General features: G+C 40.8%; 1 protein-coding gene across 1 annotated transcript in view; it reads right to left on the reverse strand.

Moving 5' to 3' along the window:
* Positions 1-16,883, reverse strand: part of UBR5 (ubiquitin protein ligase E3 component n-recognin 5) — a 672,040-nt gene that overhangs the window by 587,871 nt on the left and 67,286 nt on the right. The window contains 3 exon segments of the mRNA XM_029591836.1: positions 4,636-4,755; positions 16,337-16,413; positions 16,569-16,650. Of these exon segments, the coding sequence (XP_029447696.1) occupies positions 4,636-4,755; positions 16,337-16,413; positions 16,569-16,650 (279 nt within the window).

Below are 16,883 nucleotides of genomic sequence, written 5' to 3' on the forward strand. Positions count from 1 at the left end.
TAGACGGACATGCGCACCATTCGTTTTGTGCGTCCATTTGTTCATTCATTAGATATGCGCATTTGTGCAAAACGAATGAAATGAATGGATGTCCAAAAGGTAACGAATGCACATCCCTTCTGCAAAATAGTTATTCTGGACTACAGCCTATACAGGAAGAATAAGGTAGGAAAAAAGGGAGGCATAGCGGCACTGTATATAAAAAAATATTAAAGCAACAGAATTACAGGGATTACAAAGTAAAGAGGAGGTTCTGTGGGTTAATCTGGAAAGAGAAAATGGAAAATCCATCTATATTGGTGTAATATTCAGACCTCCATCACAGACAGAAGAAATGGATAGAGATTTAATAGAGAATATTCACAAAGTTGCTATGAAAGTGGAGGTGCTATTGCTACACAAGTGATTTTAATTTGCTGGATGTTGATTGGGACATCAATGTGGTGTTATCTTGAAACAGGGAGATCCTGGATTCTATGCAGGAAGAACTGTCATCAACTGGTAATGGAACCTACACAAGAAAGGCAATACTGGTGCTTATCAATGGGGACATTTTTTATGTCATAGTAGATCAGCAGCTGGGATCCAGTCATCAGCAGTATTAGAATGCAGACTCATTCTAAGGCAAGAATCCTAGATTTCAGGAAAACTGTTAAAATGAGGGAATAGCTCAATGAGTTGTTAGCTAGATGGGAAAATTTAAGGAAAGTAGAAGAACGGTGGGCAAAAAATAAAAGCAGATATTGTAAAGGAAACATCTTTTTCAGGCTGATATAGAAAGAAACGCAGGAGAGCAGGCGCTCGCCCGCTCTCCCGGCACACGCTCAGGCCAGTATCCTGGGCGCGCGATCAGTAAAGAAAAATATGCTAACTAGGGCCCGCGGTAAAAGGAGGCGCTAAGGACACTAGCGTGTCCCTAGCACCTCTTTTTGACAGGAGCGGCAGCTGTCAGCGGGTTTGACAGCCGACACTCAATTTTTCCAGTGTCTGTTCTCGAGCCCACTGACAGCCACGGGTTTGGAAACCGGACACCGGCAAAATTGAGCGTCCGGTTTTCAGCCCGCGAGCTGCAGGCTGATTTTCAATTTTTTTTTTTTTTAATTTTTAATTATTTTTTACTTTTGGGACCTCCGACTTAATATTGCCATGATATTAAGTCGGAGGATGTACAGAAAAGCAGTTTTTTCTGCTTTTATGTACACTTTCCTGGTGCCAGCAGAAATTAACGCCTACCTTTGGGTAGGCGCTAATTTCTGAAAGTAAAATGTGCAGCTTGGCTGCACATTTTACTTACTGAATCGCGCGAGAATAACTAATAGAGCCATCAACATGCATTTTCATGTTGCGGGCACTATTAGTTTCGGGGGGGGGGGGTGGCTGCGTGTTTTCGAATTACTGAATAAGGGGTAAAGCTAGCACGTCGAAAATGCGCGTCCAAACGTGGGTTAACAGTGCGCTCCGCCAGAGCGCACTGTACTGTATCGGCCCGTTTGTTAGAAAACTAGATTAAAGGTCAGAAGAAAAAGATGCCACTATGGTTTTCTAAAAAATTAGCTGAAAAGGTAAGAGATAAAAGGTTAGAATTCATAAACTACAAGCAGTTGCAGCAGCACAACATGACATAGTTTTGTTACTCAGTCAGTATAAAAAGCCTTGATTGGGTGGAATCTATTTTTGCTCCTATAAACTGTAGAATCTGAGTGAGTCTGAGTACCAATTTCTAGTATCTGATCAGGAATCTCAGAGCTTCTAGACATTGAATGGTGATCCTCAAGTCTGTCAAAGGGATTCCAGGTTCGGAGAAACCATGAGCCAGTTGTCCAGATAGGAAAATATTTGTCTCCTTTCTCGGAGATGAGCCACAGCCGCTAAAGCACTTTGTGATGACTCTTGTGGCACACGAGAGTCCAAAGAGGAATGCCTTATAATGGTAAAGAGTGGATCCTATCTGAAAGCAAAGGTATTGTACACTGCTGTTTAATTGGTGGTGGAAGCGCTACAATTAGATGGCAGAGTTGTAGCTTCATACTGCTGGTGCTTTATTTTGTGTATAGAGGGCCCCAGTATGTCTTTCTGATAGTATTATTGTTGCAGCACACCTCTACAAGTCCTATGGTGTGTCTTCGGACCTGGGGAGGATTGCATTGACCAGCTTGGAGAAGGGGCATAACTTCCCAATGCCTGGGAACCACCTTCCTTTTCACGTAACCAGGCAACATCTGGACCCTCTGGCACTGAGCTTGCGGCAATATCTGACCACAGTTCTTGGCATGCAGCCTGGTCATGGTCTGGGCCTAGGCAAATAATTACATCCATCTGTGATGGGCACAATGTGTATACATTGGCAGTAACTGAAGCCTGGGGCCTTTCTTGACATTGTAAGCACTGAGAAGTGCTGTTTTGGGGTCGCATTAAGCGAGATAAGAAAAAAATTACTAAGGAGAAAAATGGAGAAGGTTTTCCACATGACCATGCCTTAGCGCGGAAAAAAAGTAACTGAGAACTTTTATCAGGCAATGCGCGGGAACAGCCATGCATGCGCAGAGCAGCAAAGCTCTGTGAACTTAAAGAGAAGGCTCTGCACAGTACACCATCGGCTGATGTCACCCAAGACAGCATGGTTAATTCAGCCTACTTATCAACGGAAAATACAAGAGTCACAGAAAGAGGAAGACCGGTAACTACATCTGGAAAAGCTAAGAGAAGCTGGGAAAGACGTCAGGAGAGTGAAGATGCAAATGGAAGGAAAAATAGCAAATACGATAAAACAGAGGGGCAAGCCTTTTTTTTTTTTTAAAGATATGTTGCTGATAGGAAGAAATGCAAAAGTGGCATTATGAGACTCAGAGGAGGAGAGGAATATATAGAGACTAATAAGAGAAAGGCAGAATTGCTTAATTTTTCTGCTTGGTATTCACTGAAGGAAGATCAGGAGCAAGTCCAGAGAAAATGGGCATATGTGGTAAACCTCAAAAGATTTTCAGAAAAGTATGTTTGTAAGGAGCTAGTCAAACTAAAAGTAAATAAAGTGATGGGTCCAGAGGGGGTATACATCCAAGGATTTTAAGGGAACTTAGAGAAGTTCTAGCAACTCCAATGGCTGAACTTTTCAATGCTTCTCTTGAGTCAAGAGTAGTTCTGGAGGACTGGAGACAGACTGTTGTGGTTCCTCTTCCCAAAAGTGGAAGAAGTGGATGCTGGAAACTACAGACCAGTCTGATTTCAGAGGTGAGTAGTTTAAACAGAATTGCTGCCAAAACAGAGGTTAGTGCAGTTTCAGGAATCTAATCAATTACAAGATCTGATTCAGCATTGTTTTACCAAAGGGAGATCTTGTTAAACAAATCTGATTAATTTCTTTGACTGAATGACAAACTTGGATTAGGGAAGGGCATTAGATGTAGTGAACTTAGATTTCAGTAAGGCTTTTGACACGGTTCCACATAGGCGACTTATAAACTAGAGCTCCCTCTGAGGAGGGGAACGGTTACCAGTGGTGTGCTATAGAGTTCAGTCCTTGGACCAGTTCTTTTCAAAATTTTTAGAAGGGATACTGCAGAAGGACCATCGAGAAAGATTTGTCTTTTTACAGTTGATACCAAAATCTGCAATACAGTAGACAGCCAGGAAGGTTTGGAAAACTTAAGGAGGGATCTAGAGTCTGGCAGCTAAGATCTAATGTTAAAAAATGCAGATCATGTATTTGGGCAGCAAAAACCCAAGGAAGCAGTACAGTCTAGGGGGCCAAATTCTTCTATCCACATATCGAGAGCAGGATGTGTGGTGATATATGATGATCTCAAGGTGTCCAAACAGATCTTGGGTGCAGAGTGAGAGGAAAATAGGAGGCAATATTTCCCTTACAAGTTCCTGATGAGACTACATTTGGAATACTGTGTACAGTTCTGGAGACCGCCCCTTCTAAAGGATATAAACAGAATGAAATTGGTTCAGACGGTAGCTTCTAAACTGGTCAGTAGTCTTTGTTGTAAAACATAAGGAAACAGTCAAAGATCTCTAAACATGTATACCACCCTAGAGAAAAGACAAGATAGGGGAGATGTTAGAAGCATTTAAATACCTCAGAGATATCAATGTACAAGAGGCAATTCTGATTCCACACAAAGGAAACTCTAGAACAAGGTGTCATGGGATGAGGGTGAAAGCTGGTTGGGTAGACTTAAAAGTAATCTAAGGAACAATTTCTTTACCAAAAGAGTTGTGGATGCATGGAACAGCATTTCAATGGTGGTGGTGGCGGAGACAAGAACAGTGTCTGAATTCAAGACAGCATGGAACAAGCACCAGGGATTGTTTACGGAGTAGCAGGGTTTGTACAGCTGAGCAGGTTACAAAGGCCATATGGTCTTTTTCTTCTATCATGTTTCTATGCATTTATGACTATTTTTTTTGACTGTCAGCAGCTTTGGTAAATAGAATTTCTTTTTCTTCCCCAATGACATGAGGAACGAATAACTCAAAACGAAGCCCAAACTATAAGCTCATAAAGCTTTATATGCACAGTAGAGAAATGATTGTAGTTCATCAGCTCTCTCAAACATAATAATCTTTTTCAAACATATTTACCCAACTCTGGTATACAGAGACTCAAACCTCAGTCCTATCAAAACTTACCCAAGGGTGTTGCCTGCCAGTCTGCCCAGAGTTTCAGAACCAGACAGAAACCATGGGGAGTCACTAGTTCTGCCTGGCCTGGATGTCCTTCCTGCCCCTGAGCCACTGCTCAACTTTGAACTGAAAACAAAAGAATGCAAATCAGTTACAAAACATTATCCCAAATGGGTTAAGAAAAACAAATCCTGGAATTCCAAGTCAAAATGCTCAGGGATTAGTCTGGCAACATAGCAGCCTAAGCAACACCCTTGGGAACTTTCCAGATTAGACAAGCCAGACAAATACATACAGTTGTGCTCATAAGTTTACAAACTCCTGGCAGAATTTGTAAGATGTGTAGCATTTTAAGAAAACATGAATGATCAGACAAAACATGTCTATTTTTAATGTGTTTCAAATTAAACTATTATGCATCACAGAATAGCACAATCATGAAAACAAACCATAACAATAAAGGAAATAAAATGGTCCTCTTCAAAAGCTTGCATACCCTTATAGCTCTTAATATCATGTATTGCCCCCTTTTGCATCAATGTCGGCTTGCAGTCTTTTGTGATAGTTCTGAATGAGGCCCTTTATTTTCTCATATGGTAAAGCCGCCCCCATTCCTCTTGGCAAAAAGCCTCCAGATCCTGTAAATTCTTTGGTTGTCTAGCATGAACTGCATGTTTGAGTTCTCTCCAAAATGGCTCAATGATGTTAAGGTCAGGAGACTGTGATGGCCACTCCAGGACCTTCACTTTCTTCTGCTGCAGCCACTGAAGGGTTGACTTGGCCTTATGTTTCAGATCATTGTCGTGTTGGAAAGTCCAATTGCGCCCCCATGCGCAGCTTCCTGGCTGATGAATACAAGTTCTCCTCCAATGTTTTCTAATAAGATGTTGCATTTATCCTGCCATCAATTTTGACTAAATTCCCTGTGCCATTGTAAATCGACACCTCTCCCCCCCCCCTTGTTGAATCTTCTCCAAACATGGCATTTATGGTTGTGACCATAAAGTACAATTTTGGTCTCATCACTCCAAATTATTTTGTTCCAGAAGTTTTGAGATTTTTCTAGGTGCTGTCTGGCATATAGTAAACAGGCTGTTGTGGCATATTGTGGCATTGGTGCAACAATGGCTTTTTTCTGGCAACTCTACTATGCAGCCCATTTTTGTTCAAGTATATCCTTAGGGGCGGATTTTAAGAGCCCTGCTCGTGTAAATCCGCCCGGATTTACGCGAGCAGGGCCTTCCATGCCGGTGCGCCTATGTTCCATAGGCCTACCGGCGCGCGCAGAGCCCCGGGACTCGCGTAAGTCCCGGGGTTTTCGAGGGGGGCGGGTCGGGGGCAGGACGCGGCATTTCGGGGGCGGGCCTGGGGGCATGGTTTCGGCCCGGGGCAGTCCGGGGGCGTAGCCGCGCCCTCCGGAACCGCCCCCAGGTCGCGTCTCGGCGCGCTAGCGGCCCGCTGGCGCGCGGGGATTTACTTCTCCCTCCGGGAGGCGTAAATCCCCCAACAAAGGTAGGGGGGGTCTAGATAGGGCCATTCCCTCCAAGGCCGCTCCGATTTCGGAGCGGCCTTGGAGGGAATGGCGGCAAGCTGCGCAGCTCGGCGCGCGCCGGCTACACGAAATCGGCAGCCTTGCGCACGCCGATCCAGGATTTTAGCGGCTACGCGCATATCTACTAAAATCCAGCGTACTTTTGTTGGCGCCTGATGCGCCAACAAAAGTACGCGAAGGCGAGCTGTTTGAAAATCTACTCCTTATTGTGCATGTTGAAACTCCCACACCACTTTGTTTCAGAGAAGCCTGTATTTCAGTAGAAGTTGTTTGTGGGATTTTCTTTGTATCCCAACAAATTTTCCTGGCAATTGTGTCTGAAATCTTTCTTGGCCTACCTGACCATGGCCTGGTATTAAAGAAACCCATAATTTTCCACTTCTTGATCAGAGTTTGAACAGTACTGATTGGCATTTTCAAATCTTTGGATATCTTTTTATATCCTTTGACTGATTTATAAAGTTGAACTACTTTTGCTTGCAGATCCTTTGACAGTTCTTTTGCTTTCCCCATGCTTCAGTAACCAAAGTCAGGGCAGCCCTGGATGAAATGAGTAAGGGTTTCTCAAGAGCTAAGAAACTCATTGACTATTTATACACAGACATTAATTACAATCAAAGATGCACAGGTGTGGATACTTATCCTTCATTACCATCTCAACCTGTATATGTCAGCTTAAGTGTATATTATCAGTCCAAACATCCAAGGTTATGCAAACGTTTGAAGAGGACCATTTTTATTGCTGTGGTTTATTTAATGATAGTGTAATTCTGTGATGCATAAAAGTTTAATGTGAAACATTAAAAATAGACATGTTTTGTCTGATCACTCATGTTTTCTTACAAAGCTACCCATCTTACAAATTCTGCCAGGGGTATGTACACTTATGAGCACAACTGTAGTATTATAGTATTTATGGTAAAATAAAATAAAGCTGCTCACCTGTAACAGGTGTTCTCTGTGGAGAGCAGGATGATCAGCCATCTAAGCAGATGGTATCATCCAACAAGGGCAACACAAAACGTTTTCTAAATAGCTCTGGAAAAGCCTGGGTGGCTTTTTACAGGCATATATAGGAGTTCCCAAACAGCCTCAGCTGCATAGGGACTCCTCAATCATATATAATAGCTGAAGAAGCAAACTCCAAAGAAAGGATGGCAAGGAGTTTAGCTGATCATCTCTACACACCATGGGTAACAGCGGGTACAGTTACGCAACTTTGTTTTCTCCATCAACAAACAGGATGAATCAGCAACACAAATAGAAATCTCTAATTAAGGTTTGCCTTCCAACAAAAGGAAGAGGGTTGGGGAAGGACAGCAGCAAACAAACCAAAGAACATTAGGTTTTTTTGTTGTTCAGGGTTAAGAACTCTTCTGTTTTGGTTTTTTTTTTTTTTACACAGAAAAAAACCAAAGTAAGAAAATACTCCCTAAAGAGAATAGAGTTAGGTTCTACCCCCTCAAGACCCTGAACGCAGATTGACCAAACCTGATGCATTAGAAGTCAGTATCAAAATTAATGAGATGTAAATGCATGGACTGAACTTCATATCCCAGCCTTGCAAATTTCATCAATAGAGGTTAACTTCAAATGGACCACCAATGCTGCCATAGCTCTAACATAAGTCTTAACATGGCCTTCAAAAATCAGACCTGATTGGGCAGAACAAAGGAAATGTAATATGTTAGCCAACTGTATGCTTAAAGCACTTCCAGGCATGTTGGGTCAAAAAGGAAGAAAAATGGGTAGATCTGTGGGCTTTAGACTGCTCCATGTAGAAGGTAAGGGCTCTTTTGCAATTCAAATTGTGCAAGGTTTGTTCAATTTTAGGAACATTTAACCTGGGAAAAAACGCAGGCAGAACGATTAACTGATTAACAGGCCGATACAGTACAGTGCGCTCCGGTGGAGCGCACTGTACTGTATCTTAAAGTATTATTTCTTAAAGTAAAATGTGCAGCCAAGCTGCACATTTTACTTTAAGAAATCAGCGTCTACCCAAAGGTAGGCGTTAATTTCTGCCGGCGCCGGGGAAGTGCACGGAAAAGCAGTAAAAACTGCTTTTCTGTGCACCCTCCGACTTAATATCATGGCGATATTAAGTCGGAGGCCCCAAAAGTTAAAAAAAAAAGTAAAAAATAAAAAAATTTAAAGTGGGCCCGTGGCTTGAAAACCGGATGCTCAATTTTGCCGGCATCCGGTTTCCGAACCCGTGGCTGTCAGCGGGCTCGAGGACTGACGCCGGCAAAATTGAGCGTCGGCTGTCAAACCCACTGACAGCCGCTGCTCCTGTCCAAAAAGAGGTGCTTGGGACGCGCTAGTGTCCCTAGAGCCTCTTTTTGCCGCGGACCCTAATTTAAACAAATTACTTTACTGTATCGCGCGCCGAGAGAGCGGGTGCTTGCCCGCTCTCCCGCGATTTTTACTGTATCGGCCCGTAAGGTAGCAATCCAACAGCTCTCTTTAGGTGCGCAGTCCCACCCTATTGTGACAAAATTTAATGTAAGATAGATAAGTCACTAGTACCTGGGGCTAATTTACTGTGATGAAGTGACTGCTATCAAAAATATAATTTTCCAAGTAAGGTACTTGAATCCACAAGATTTCAGAAGTTCAAATGGAGCTTTCATCAGCTGGAATGGAACATGACACCGTGGGAAGCCAATGGGAGGTTTCATTTGAAACAAGCACCGCACAAATGACAGTTGAAGTCTGTACAGAGATGCAGTTCTTTTCTACATGCTAGTGATATAAGTCAGCTGCACTGAGGTGAACTGTAACAGAGCTGGTCTGAAAGATACAGAAGGGAATTCAAGCAGATTTTGTGTGGGGCCAGAAAAAGGATTGAGGCACCTGCCTTCAAACTAGATGGCAAACCACCTCCATTAAACCCATAAGACCTTCTAGTGGATTCCTTCCTTGAAACCAGACATGCAATACCTCACCTGTGAGGTCCCTATAGGCAGTTTTCACCTACCATTAGCAGGGGTGCCTCTGTGGGCTTCTGTGACTATTTAGTCAGTCTTCCAGGCTCCTTGCCCCAAACTTCCTACTGGGGGCCATCTTGCTCCTATCTGGACACAATTTCCAGACTTCCAGTCAGCAGGTTGCCAGAGCTTTGTCCCCATTCTCTGGTCATCACACTGGAGTCGTGCTTCCAGAGTTCATCTTGCTGTTTTCAATCTAGCATAACCCTTGCTTCTTTGGATCTGCTGATTTATCTCATTTAGTCTGTTTCCAGTGTTTGCTTGTACTTTCAACTGCACTAGTCCTTAATCTTAGCTCCAGTCCTACTACCTAAGTCCTGTTGGTTGCCAGTAGCCAAGGGGAAGATGGCCATCACAAGCAGAAAACACCCTACTTCTGTTCTATTTTGGATCCAGTGAGATTTGCTTTGCCAATGTACCAGCCACTCAGACTTGTATGTCATATCTCTGGTTGACCTCATCGCCATGTCATCAAGGAATCCAAGGAACAAATCATTTTGCTCTCGACATACAGTCTGCGAGGGCTAGAGATTTGATGTTGGGATACAACAGAATTCTCTGATTCTACGTGACTGGAGATGGGGCATTGCCTAGTCTGATTAGTTTCCTGATAGATAACTTCTGAAGAAGCAGAAACCAAATCCTTCTTGACTAAGACTGAACTATAAAGATCATAATTCCTTTGTTCCTTCTAAGTACAAGAGGATATATATACACAAGACCTGTCCCCCAATGAAAGAAGAAGGCATCTGATGACAGACTGCCTGTAAGAAGAAGAACAGCTCCATGGTTAACATTTCCTGATGGGAAGGAATAATAAATGTTCCCTTTGGAGGGTGATTTAGTGAAACCTCCAAATGAATGCAATCTGAAAAACCCAGTTGACTAAGGTTTTCAGGAGTCAATGGTTTATGTATAGCCTAAGATTTCTCTCAGCAATGAATTCTTTTAGCAGTATGAATGAAACGCTGGTTATATGTTTTGGAATGAGTCTAAAATCCATTCCTGTTTATGATCAGGTTGTGTGGTATTCTGAGCTTCTAAGGGTGAGACCTTGAGCTTTGCTAACAAGGATAAGAGGACAGAGGAAAATGTCCCTAGAGAGGAAAAACCTGTTTTCTTTTTGGTTTTTTGTGATACCTCCTTGAAGAGGAGGTTGGATCCTAAGTGGCAGATTGTAAGTGTGGTACAGAGGTCCATCATTAGATCCACCACTTCTCTGACTTATTCAACTCAGAGATTTTCTCCACTGCAAGGCATGTCAGCACGCTTATTCTGCACACCATCTCCAAAGCCTGAGGCTCACAACCACATGTCTTTAGACTCTTACAGTCATGGCAGTGGCTCATAATGTCTGAAAGCACTGTAACTTGAACAAACCAAATAGTTTTCACACTCATTACCAGTGTTCAATAAGTGATAAAATTCCTCCTGTATTTCTACAGGGAGAAAATGAGAGAACTTTTCCCCTTCCAGATATTATACATAACTTGGATCTCAAACATCTTATAGAATTCTATACAGGAACTGAGTAGTGTTCTGAAAGTACTTCTTCCCATAAAGGTCCAGGATCTGTGACTCGCAGCCCACAAACAGTAAGGAGTCATCTTTGGACTTCTTGGCCCTTTTCAGGGTACATTCAACAGCCACAGCTGGATTTTGCTGAATCTAGTAACCACCTGGGCATGGTATTAAGTGACTATCTTCTTACTGACAAAAAGCAGTAAGAGTGGAGTTTTTTACATTCTCTTCTGCACCTTTTGCAGAAGCCGATGGATGGGCACTGTCACAAGGCTGCTTAGTGGAATCAAGCAATTTGAGGAAAACTTGTAAAGGGGCACTTGGCTCATCCTCAACCTCTTAAATTAAATGAGATGGATTCTTCCATCCTTTGCATAAAACTGAGAAGGAAAAATCCTCTGGTGGGGATCTGTCCCTTGCCTGTGTAGGGAAGTGGTCTGTTAAGAGGTCTCAAGCACACTACTCAAAAAAAAAAAAAAAAAAAAAAAAGACTCCTCAGATCCACAGGGCAGATCTAAGGACTCCTCAGATGCAGAAAATCAATTTGAGTTGTAGACGAGAAGGATATGGACTCTACAGTAAAACCTAGAGTGTGTACCAGATAACTGGTGTTATACTACTGGGGAGGCTTCCCTCTCAGCCATAGTTCAGTTTCTGCTTGATTTGGACTATAACAAAATCATGTCTTGGTACAAAAGCTTCGAAGCCAGTGCTGAACTACTTAATGCCAGCTAATTAGTGCTGAGCACCAGTTCCATTGTCACCACAATGAGCGTCAAGGTAAATGGTAATAGCACCTAAACCTGTTTAAGATGTCGAGGCGAGGGGGCATCAAGGTTCCTCCTATCCAAATTCTGTTCAGAAATTCCAAGGTCAAAATTGGAAAGTTCTCTCAGTAGGAGATCATTCCTTTTGGTACTGATGATTTTAGTATGGGCTCTCGGACACAACTGCAACAACCGGAAGCTGAACCCATTTCTGGATAGTGCTGCTTGGGAGAGCAGATTACAGCAGCCACTAACTCCTGCTCTCGGTATAAGGTACTGACAAGGATCAATGTCAGTGCTTCATTACCTTCACATGAAGCTAAACGTCAATTACAAACTATCCCAAAATCCATAGAGGAACCCTTCTCTTGCATCGAGTGGGAAGAACAGGAAGGTTCCTGTCTCCTGGGCCTCTTCTTAGATTCCAACTCCAAGAAAGATCGATGCGCCCTCAGTATCGAAGAATCACTAGCAGTTGATGCAGCTCCCCCTTTGATACAGATGCCATCAGGGCCAATACAGGTGGATCAGATTTTGGGTTTTTTCCTAAATGTCAAGGAGTTTCAGCCTTAGCGGACCGCTTAGTACAAATGTTACATTCGAGGACATGTCCTAGGCCTAGACAACTCATGCAATTCAGCTGGAGATCTGTAGTAGACACTTTTCAACTGCAGTACAAGCACCACTTGAAGCTAACTCTTCTCTGACATGGAGGTCAATGTAAAAAGATGCACTCGTCATAGCACACAGTTTAATCCACAGTAGTGCACATATTTTGTGTGTGCAAACTTTACTGCTAATGCAGGAAGGAGTTCTGTGCACAAAAAATGTGCACATAACTATGTATACACAGGTTATGCCCTCTCACGCAAATCCTATGCTAATGATGGCATTAGCTATTATTCACCAAAGCACAGAGGTACCTGCTTAATTTATGTTTTCTTAGCACTGGAAACTTAACTCCTAGTCTAAGATGGAGTAAAGTTTCTAGGGCTAATGTCAGTCTGTGGGCAGAAGATGGGGTTCCAGCATATTTTGTGCTGCGCATAAAATATAACTTAAGCACATAAAAACTGCTTTCTGTGTTGAAAGCAATTTTTTTGTGCACAGAAAACATGGTTTATATGCATGATAAACCTTTTCTCTGTACACATTTTTAGATTTATGCACCCTTTTTTTTTAACCCCTGGTGCATTAGCATACCCTTAGCTTATTGCATCAGGAGTTTTGAAAAAAAATTAGCTCATGCATTAAGCTGTATCCTGAATTTTAGAGCACGGTTTTAATGTTCAGCCTATTACATCAGCCCCTCAGTGAAAAGAGCCAATGTGCCAAATCCAAAAGATGATATGTTTAGAAGAGGCTGACCGAGAATGCTAAGCTGTACTCACTGAGAATTAAACTCAGGAACCACCACTTTTACAAACAAGAAAACCAGCTTACTAATGTACTAGAAAGAAAACCAAAGGACGCTAATGGAATTCTAAGAGGAAAGAAAACCGACTGAGGCCTAAAAATCTCACAGAATCACAAAAATTAAGCTGCAGGAAGAAAAACATTCAATATTGTCAGCAGATGAAAAAGGAATAAGGGGCTCTACTTGAGGCCCTACGCAACTGCAGCTGAAGAGGAACTCCCACACATACCTAAAAGCCTTCTAGCCTTTTTTTTTTCCAGAGCTACTTAGGAAACCCTCTACATCAGCACCATCGGATGATATTACCCACTTGTGTAGCTGATTCATCCAGCTTTTCTAGAGAAAACCTGCTCCTGTGTATTTTAAAAATTCATTATATATACATGTTGGGCTACCACAATGCTTACTCTAGTTCATTTCTAGCAGAAAACAAAAGCACAAGTAATAGCAAATCTACCATGGTGAGAGAAAAAAAAAAAGTCTTGTGGCATCTTATAAACTAACAGGTTTACTAAGGGCATAAGTTTTCAAGGGCAAGAGTACCTTCTCAGATTCATGAAAAAAGGAGTACCCCACTAGTCCCAATCTGCAGTTAACATTTTCAAATGAGACAAAGTTGAATAGTAATACATTTTGTAAACACAAACAGCACTTTGAAGTGAGAAATTACAGATAATGCCTACAGATACAAATCACTACCCAGAACCCCAAATTGTCTGTAAATGCATAAAGAATTGTATTTCATCCAATCAAAATCATCCTCCCGCTGGTATCGTTACAGGCTGACTTCAAAAGCCACCTGCCAGGGAGCAGGATACCTCTAAAGGAGAGGAAGGGGGAGGATTAGATTTAGTCTATATGTTTAGTAGGGTAGGTGCCTCCTACCCTACTAAACATGGTGTAGCCTCCTCTATTTGATTTGTTAGTTATAAGGAATGGGCTACAGTGGGGAAAATTGGTTTGGTTATTAGGATGGGGATTGTTTAGGATTTATGTTTAAATAATTAAAATTAAATTACTAAAATTAATTAATGTATGGATTGGGGGTGCATTTCTGACTTCTTGTTTTAGTTTATATTATACAGTCTGTTCCAGTTCTCTGATGAGCACAGGCGAAGGGTCAGATTGCAACAGGCATTTTACATTTGGTGTATAGTGTATTTTATTTATATATATATATATATATATATATATATATATATCATATTAAGTATGTATTTTATTAGGCCTACTGTGACAAGTATTGGGTGTGAGCTTTAACAGCAGAAAAGTACAAATAAATCAATACTGCATTAAAAAATATGAGATAAAAAGCACAGCGCTATGCAAGGGAGAGTAAATGAAAAAAGCCTCAATGTGTGTTTTGCTACTGCTAGCAGTGTGATTTCAATTTACCTTACATTTTGACTGGCTACAATAAGAACTATATGGATTTACAGATATTTTGCCCAACACTGCAAGTTTGCTTCTTCCAAAACACTAGGTATTCTATATTATAAATCTTGCACATTTCTGGCTTGGAGTAACATGATTTGGCAAACCACAGACCATGGCTATCATTTCAAAGCATACAACTTATGTATCAAAGTTGTGGAGATAGACTTTGGGGTCTTAATTACACTTTGGTTTTAACAGATTTTTTTCTATCCACTACTGGATCATGATGCACTTAATGGGACATACTCAAATTATCTATACAGTTTCAGACAGTAAATTTTCTGGCCCACCTCAAATTGTGGACAAATGAATACAATTCAGTTCTCCATTTTTCTTGAGTCATCTCTGTTTATGTTAAGATGAAAATTCCAAGATACAGTTAGTGTCTCTTTCAGAGAGCTATTTCACATGCATACCCAGCATCCACATCCAACATAAGAAATGCTCTAACAAGTGGTATATGGGAGAGACTCACTGGCCCTTCCCAAACCAAGATGAGCAATCAGTAATGCACTATATCTGGTACAAACTCAACCTGTTAACAGCACTTCTCTGAACTAGGATACTTATTCTCCAACTTACCTGGATTAATCCCTAAAGGAAACAAAGAAAAAAAGACCTAGAAACTGAAAGCCATTCATCTATTACATTAAAAAATACCTTGTATTCTTGGCTCTGCAGAATAGCCTTTAATGCATTCAGTTCAGGGTCCTGAAAAAGTGCTACCTTAACATTGCGTTATAACAAGTATACACATTCACTGCTAATTGCCAATGTCAGTTCAATACTTCCAATAGACCTCTACTATGGGAATTCCCAGTCACAATAATCTCTAGATATAATTGTTTCCCTCCAACTTTGAAGTAAAATCTGAGAAAAGGACCTGTGTAGTCTTGAAAGCCCATATACAACTTTTGATGATTATATTTGTCTAATATAACAAATTAGAAACTACAAAACTTTCAGGTTTCTTTTTTCCTTACAGGTCTTCTAAGGTTACTAGAAATTTCTTATGACTAATTCATCCTTTCAATACATGCTTCATATCCCTCTATATATATACTACCACATATGCAAATCAGCATCTTTAGCACATAAATTGTTTCACAATTAATACATCTTGTAATTGTATCTTTTGCCTTTATGTAGGTGACTATATATTGCGTAGTGTTGAAATGTTTACATTTACCAAGAAAAATTACCTTGAATCAGTGGCAATAGCCAGGATCCAATTTCTGCAACATTCTTCACATTGTATCTATTGTATCTATTATGTTAATAAAGCACATAAATCCAGAAGTCCTTAATATTTTGCTAGACATGTTACCATGGTAAAACATGCATGGCCGTTTTAAACACTAGATAATATGAGATACTTAAAATGATGTACTATCATTCTAAGTATCTTCCAGTTAGGATGAAAAACCTTTGTAAAATGTATATTAGCAGCAGACTGAGGACTGGTTTAGTCAGATTACTCCAAGCAGGAAATGTAGTGTTAACAGAATACAAAAACCTCTACCAGCCACCTTCTCCTCTAAAATCATTGTATGCTAAGCAGAATTGTGGTGCGTGGGTATAGGGATGGCGTTACTACTGTATAAACTAAGTGCCCCAGATTCAAATTTTGTGCTAGCAGTAAAGAAAAATATGAAGTAGGTTACAATTATTAGATATAGTATATGCAAATTAGAACAGCATCTGCCTTTAAAATTTCATTCAGTTTTTATTTTATTAAAAATATCTTTCACTAAAGACCAGCTTGTAGGTTTCATTTTTGATGCTTTGATTTTGCCTAAATATTTATTTATTGATTTAAAGTTTTTCTAGACCGCCATTTGGAACTGGAACAGTTGAATCATAGTTACAATTCCAGTCATGGGCATTCTCTCTTATAGTAAGAAATGGCTTAATATAGTATTGTTGAATTCCCTACACTTTAAAAGAAATAAAAGATTAGAGTTTGGCTTTACTCTTATCACAGGCTTCCATTAGTAATGGATCAAGGAAAATGATGCCTTACCCATCATTGCTATCCGGTTTACCCAATTCCAATCTGTCAGGCTGCACGGAAAAACCAATTCTGCAAATTCGACCATCCTAAGTTTAAAGAAAGAGTTCAAAAGTCAAATAAACCCCAATTTACATCTATACTTGATCATAAATTGATTCGTTTGTTATATAAGAATGTAGTGTGTGTTCAACTAGAAGACTTTACATTCATTTTTGTTTGCTAAGCAGATTGAGTGCTTTACCTCCAGAAGAAAAGCTGCATGATTTGGTCCCACCACACACTGTTTAATAGTAGCCTGCTCCAAAACATTCAAAGGGGGATGACTAGAAAGAAGAGAAAATTGGCACATAACATATTGCAGATTTTAAGCTCACAGATATGAAACTGGTGCACGGAAGAATCAAGTATCTAATAATGATTTCTAGTAAGAGCTGGAGATGGACTGATCTTTAAATAGTTCCAACTGCAATGAGAAGGAGCAAGATCCAAGAATTTACCAACTGGGTATCTGATGATGTACTTTATTTGATATGCTATTTGCTTCTTCATATTCCTG

The sequence above is a fragment of the Rhinatrema bivittatum genome, chromosome 2 (genome assembly GCF_901001135.1).
Source record: "Rhinatrema bivittatum chromosome 2, aRhiBiv1.1, whole genome shotgun sequence".
In the NCBI taxonomy this organism is placed as follows: domain Eukaryota; kingdom Metazoa; phylum Chordata; class Amphibia; order Gymnophiona; family Rhinatrematidae; genus Rhinatrema; species Rhinatrema bivittatum.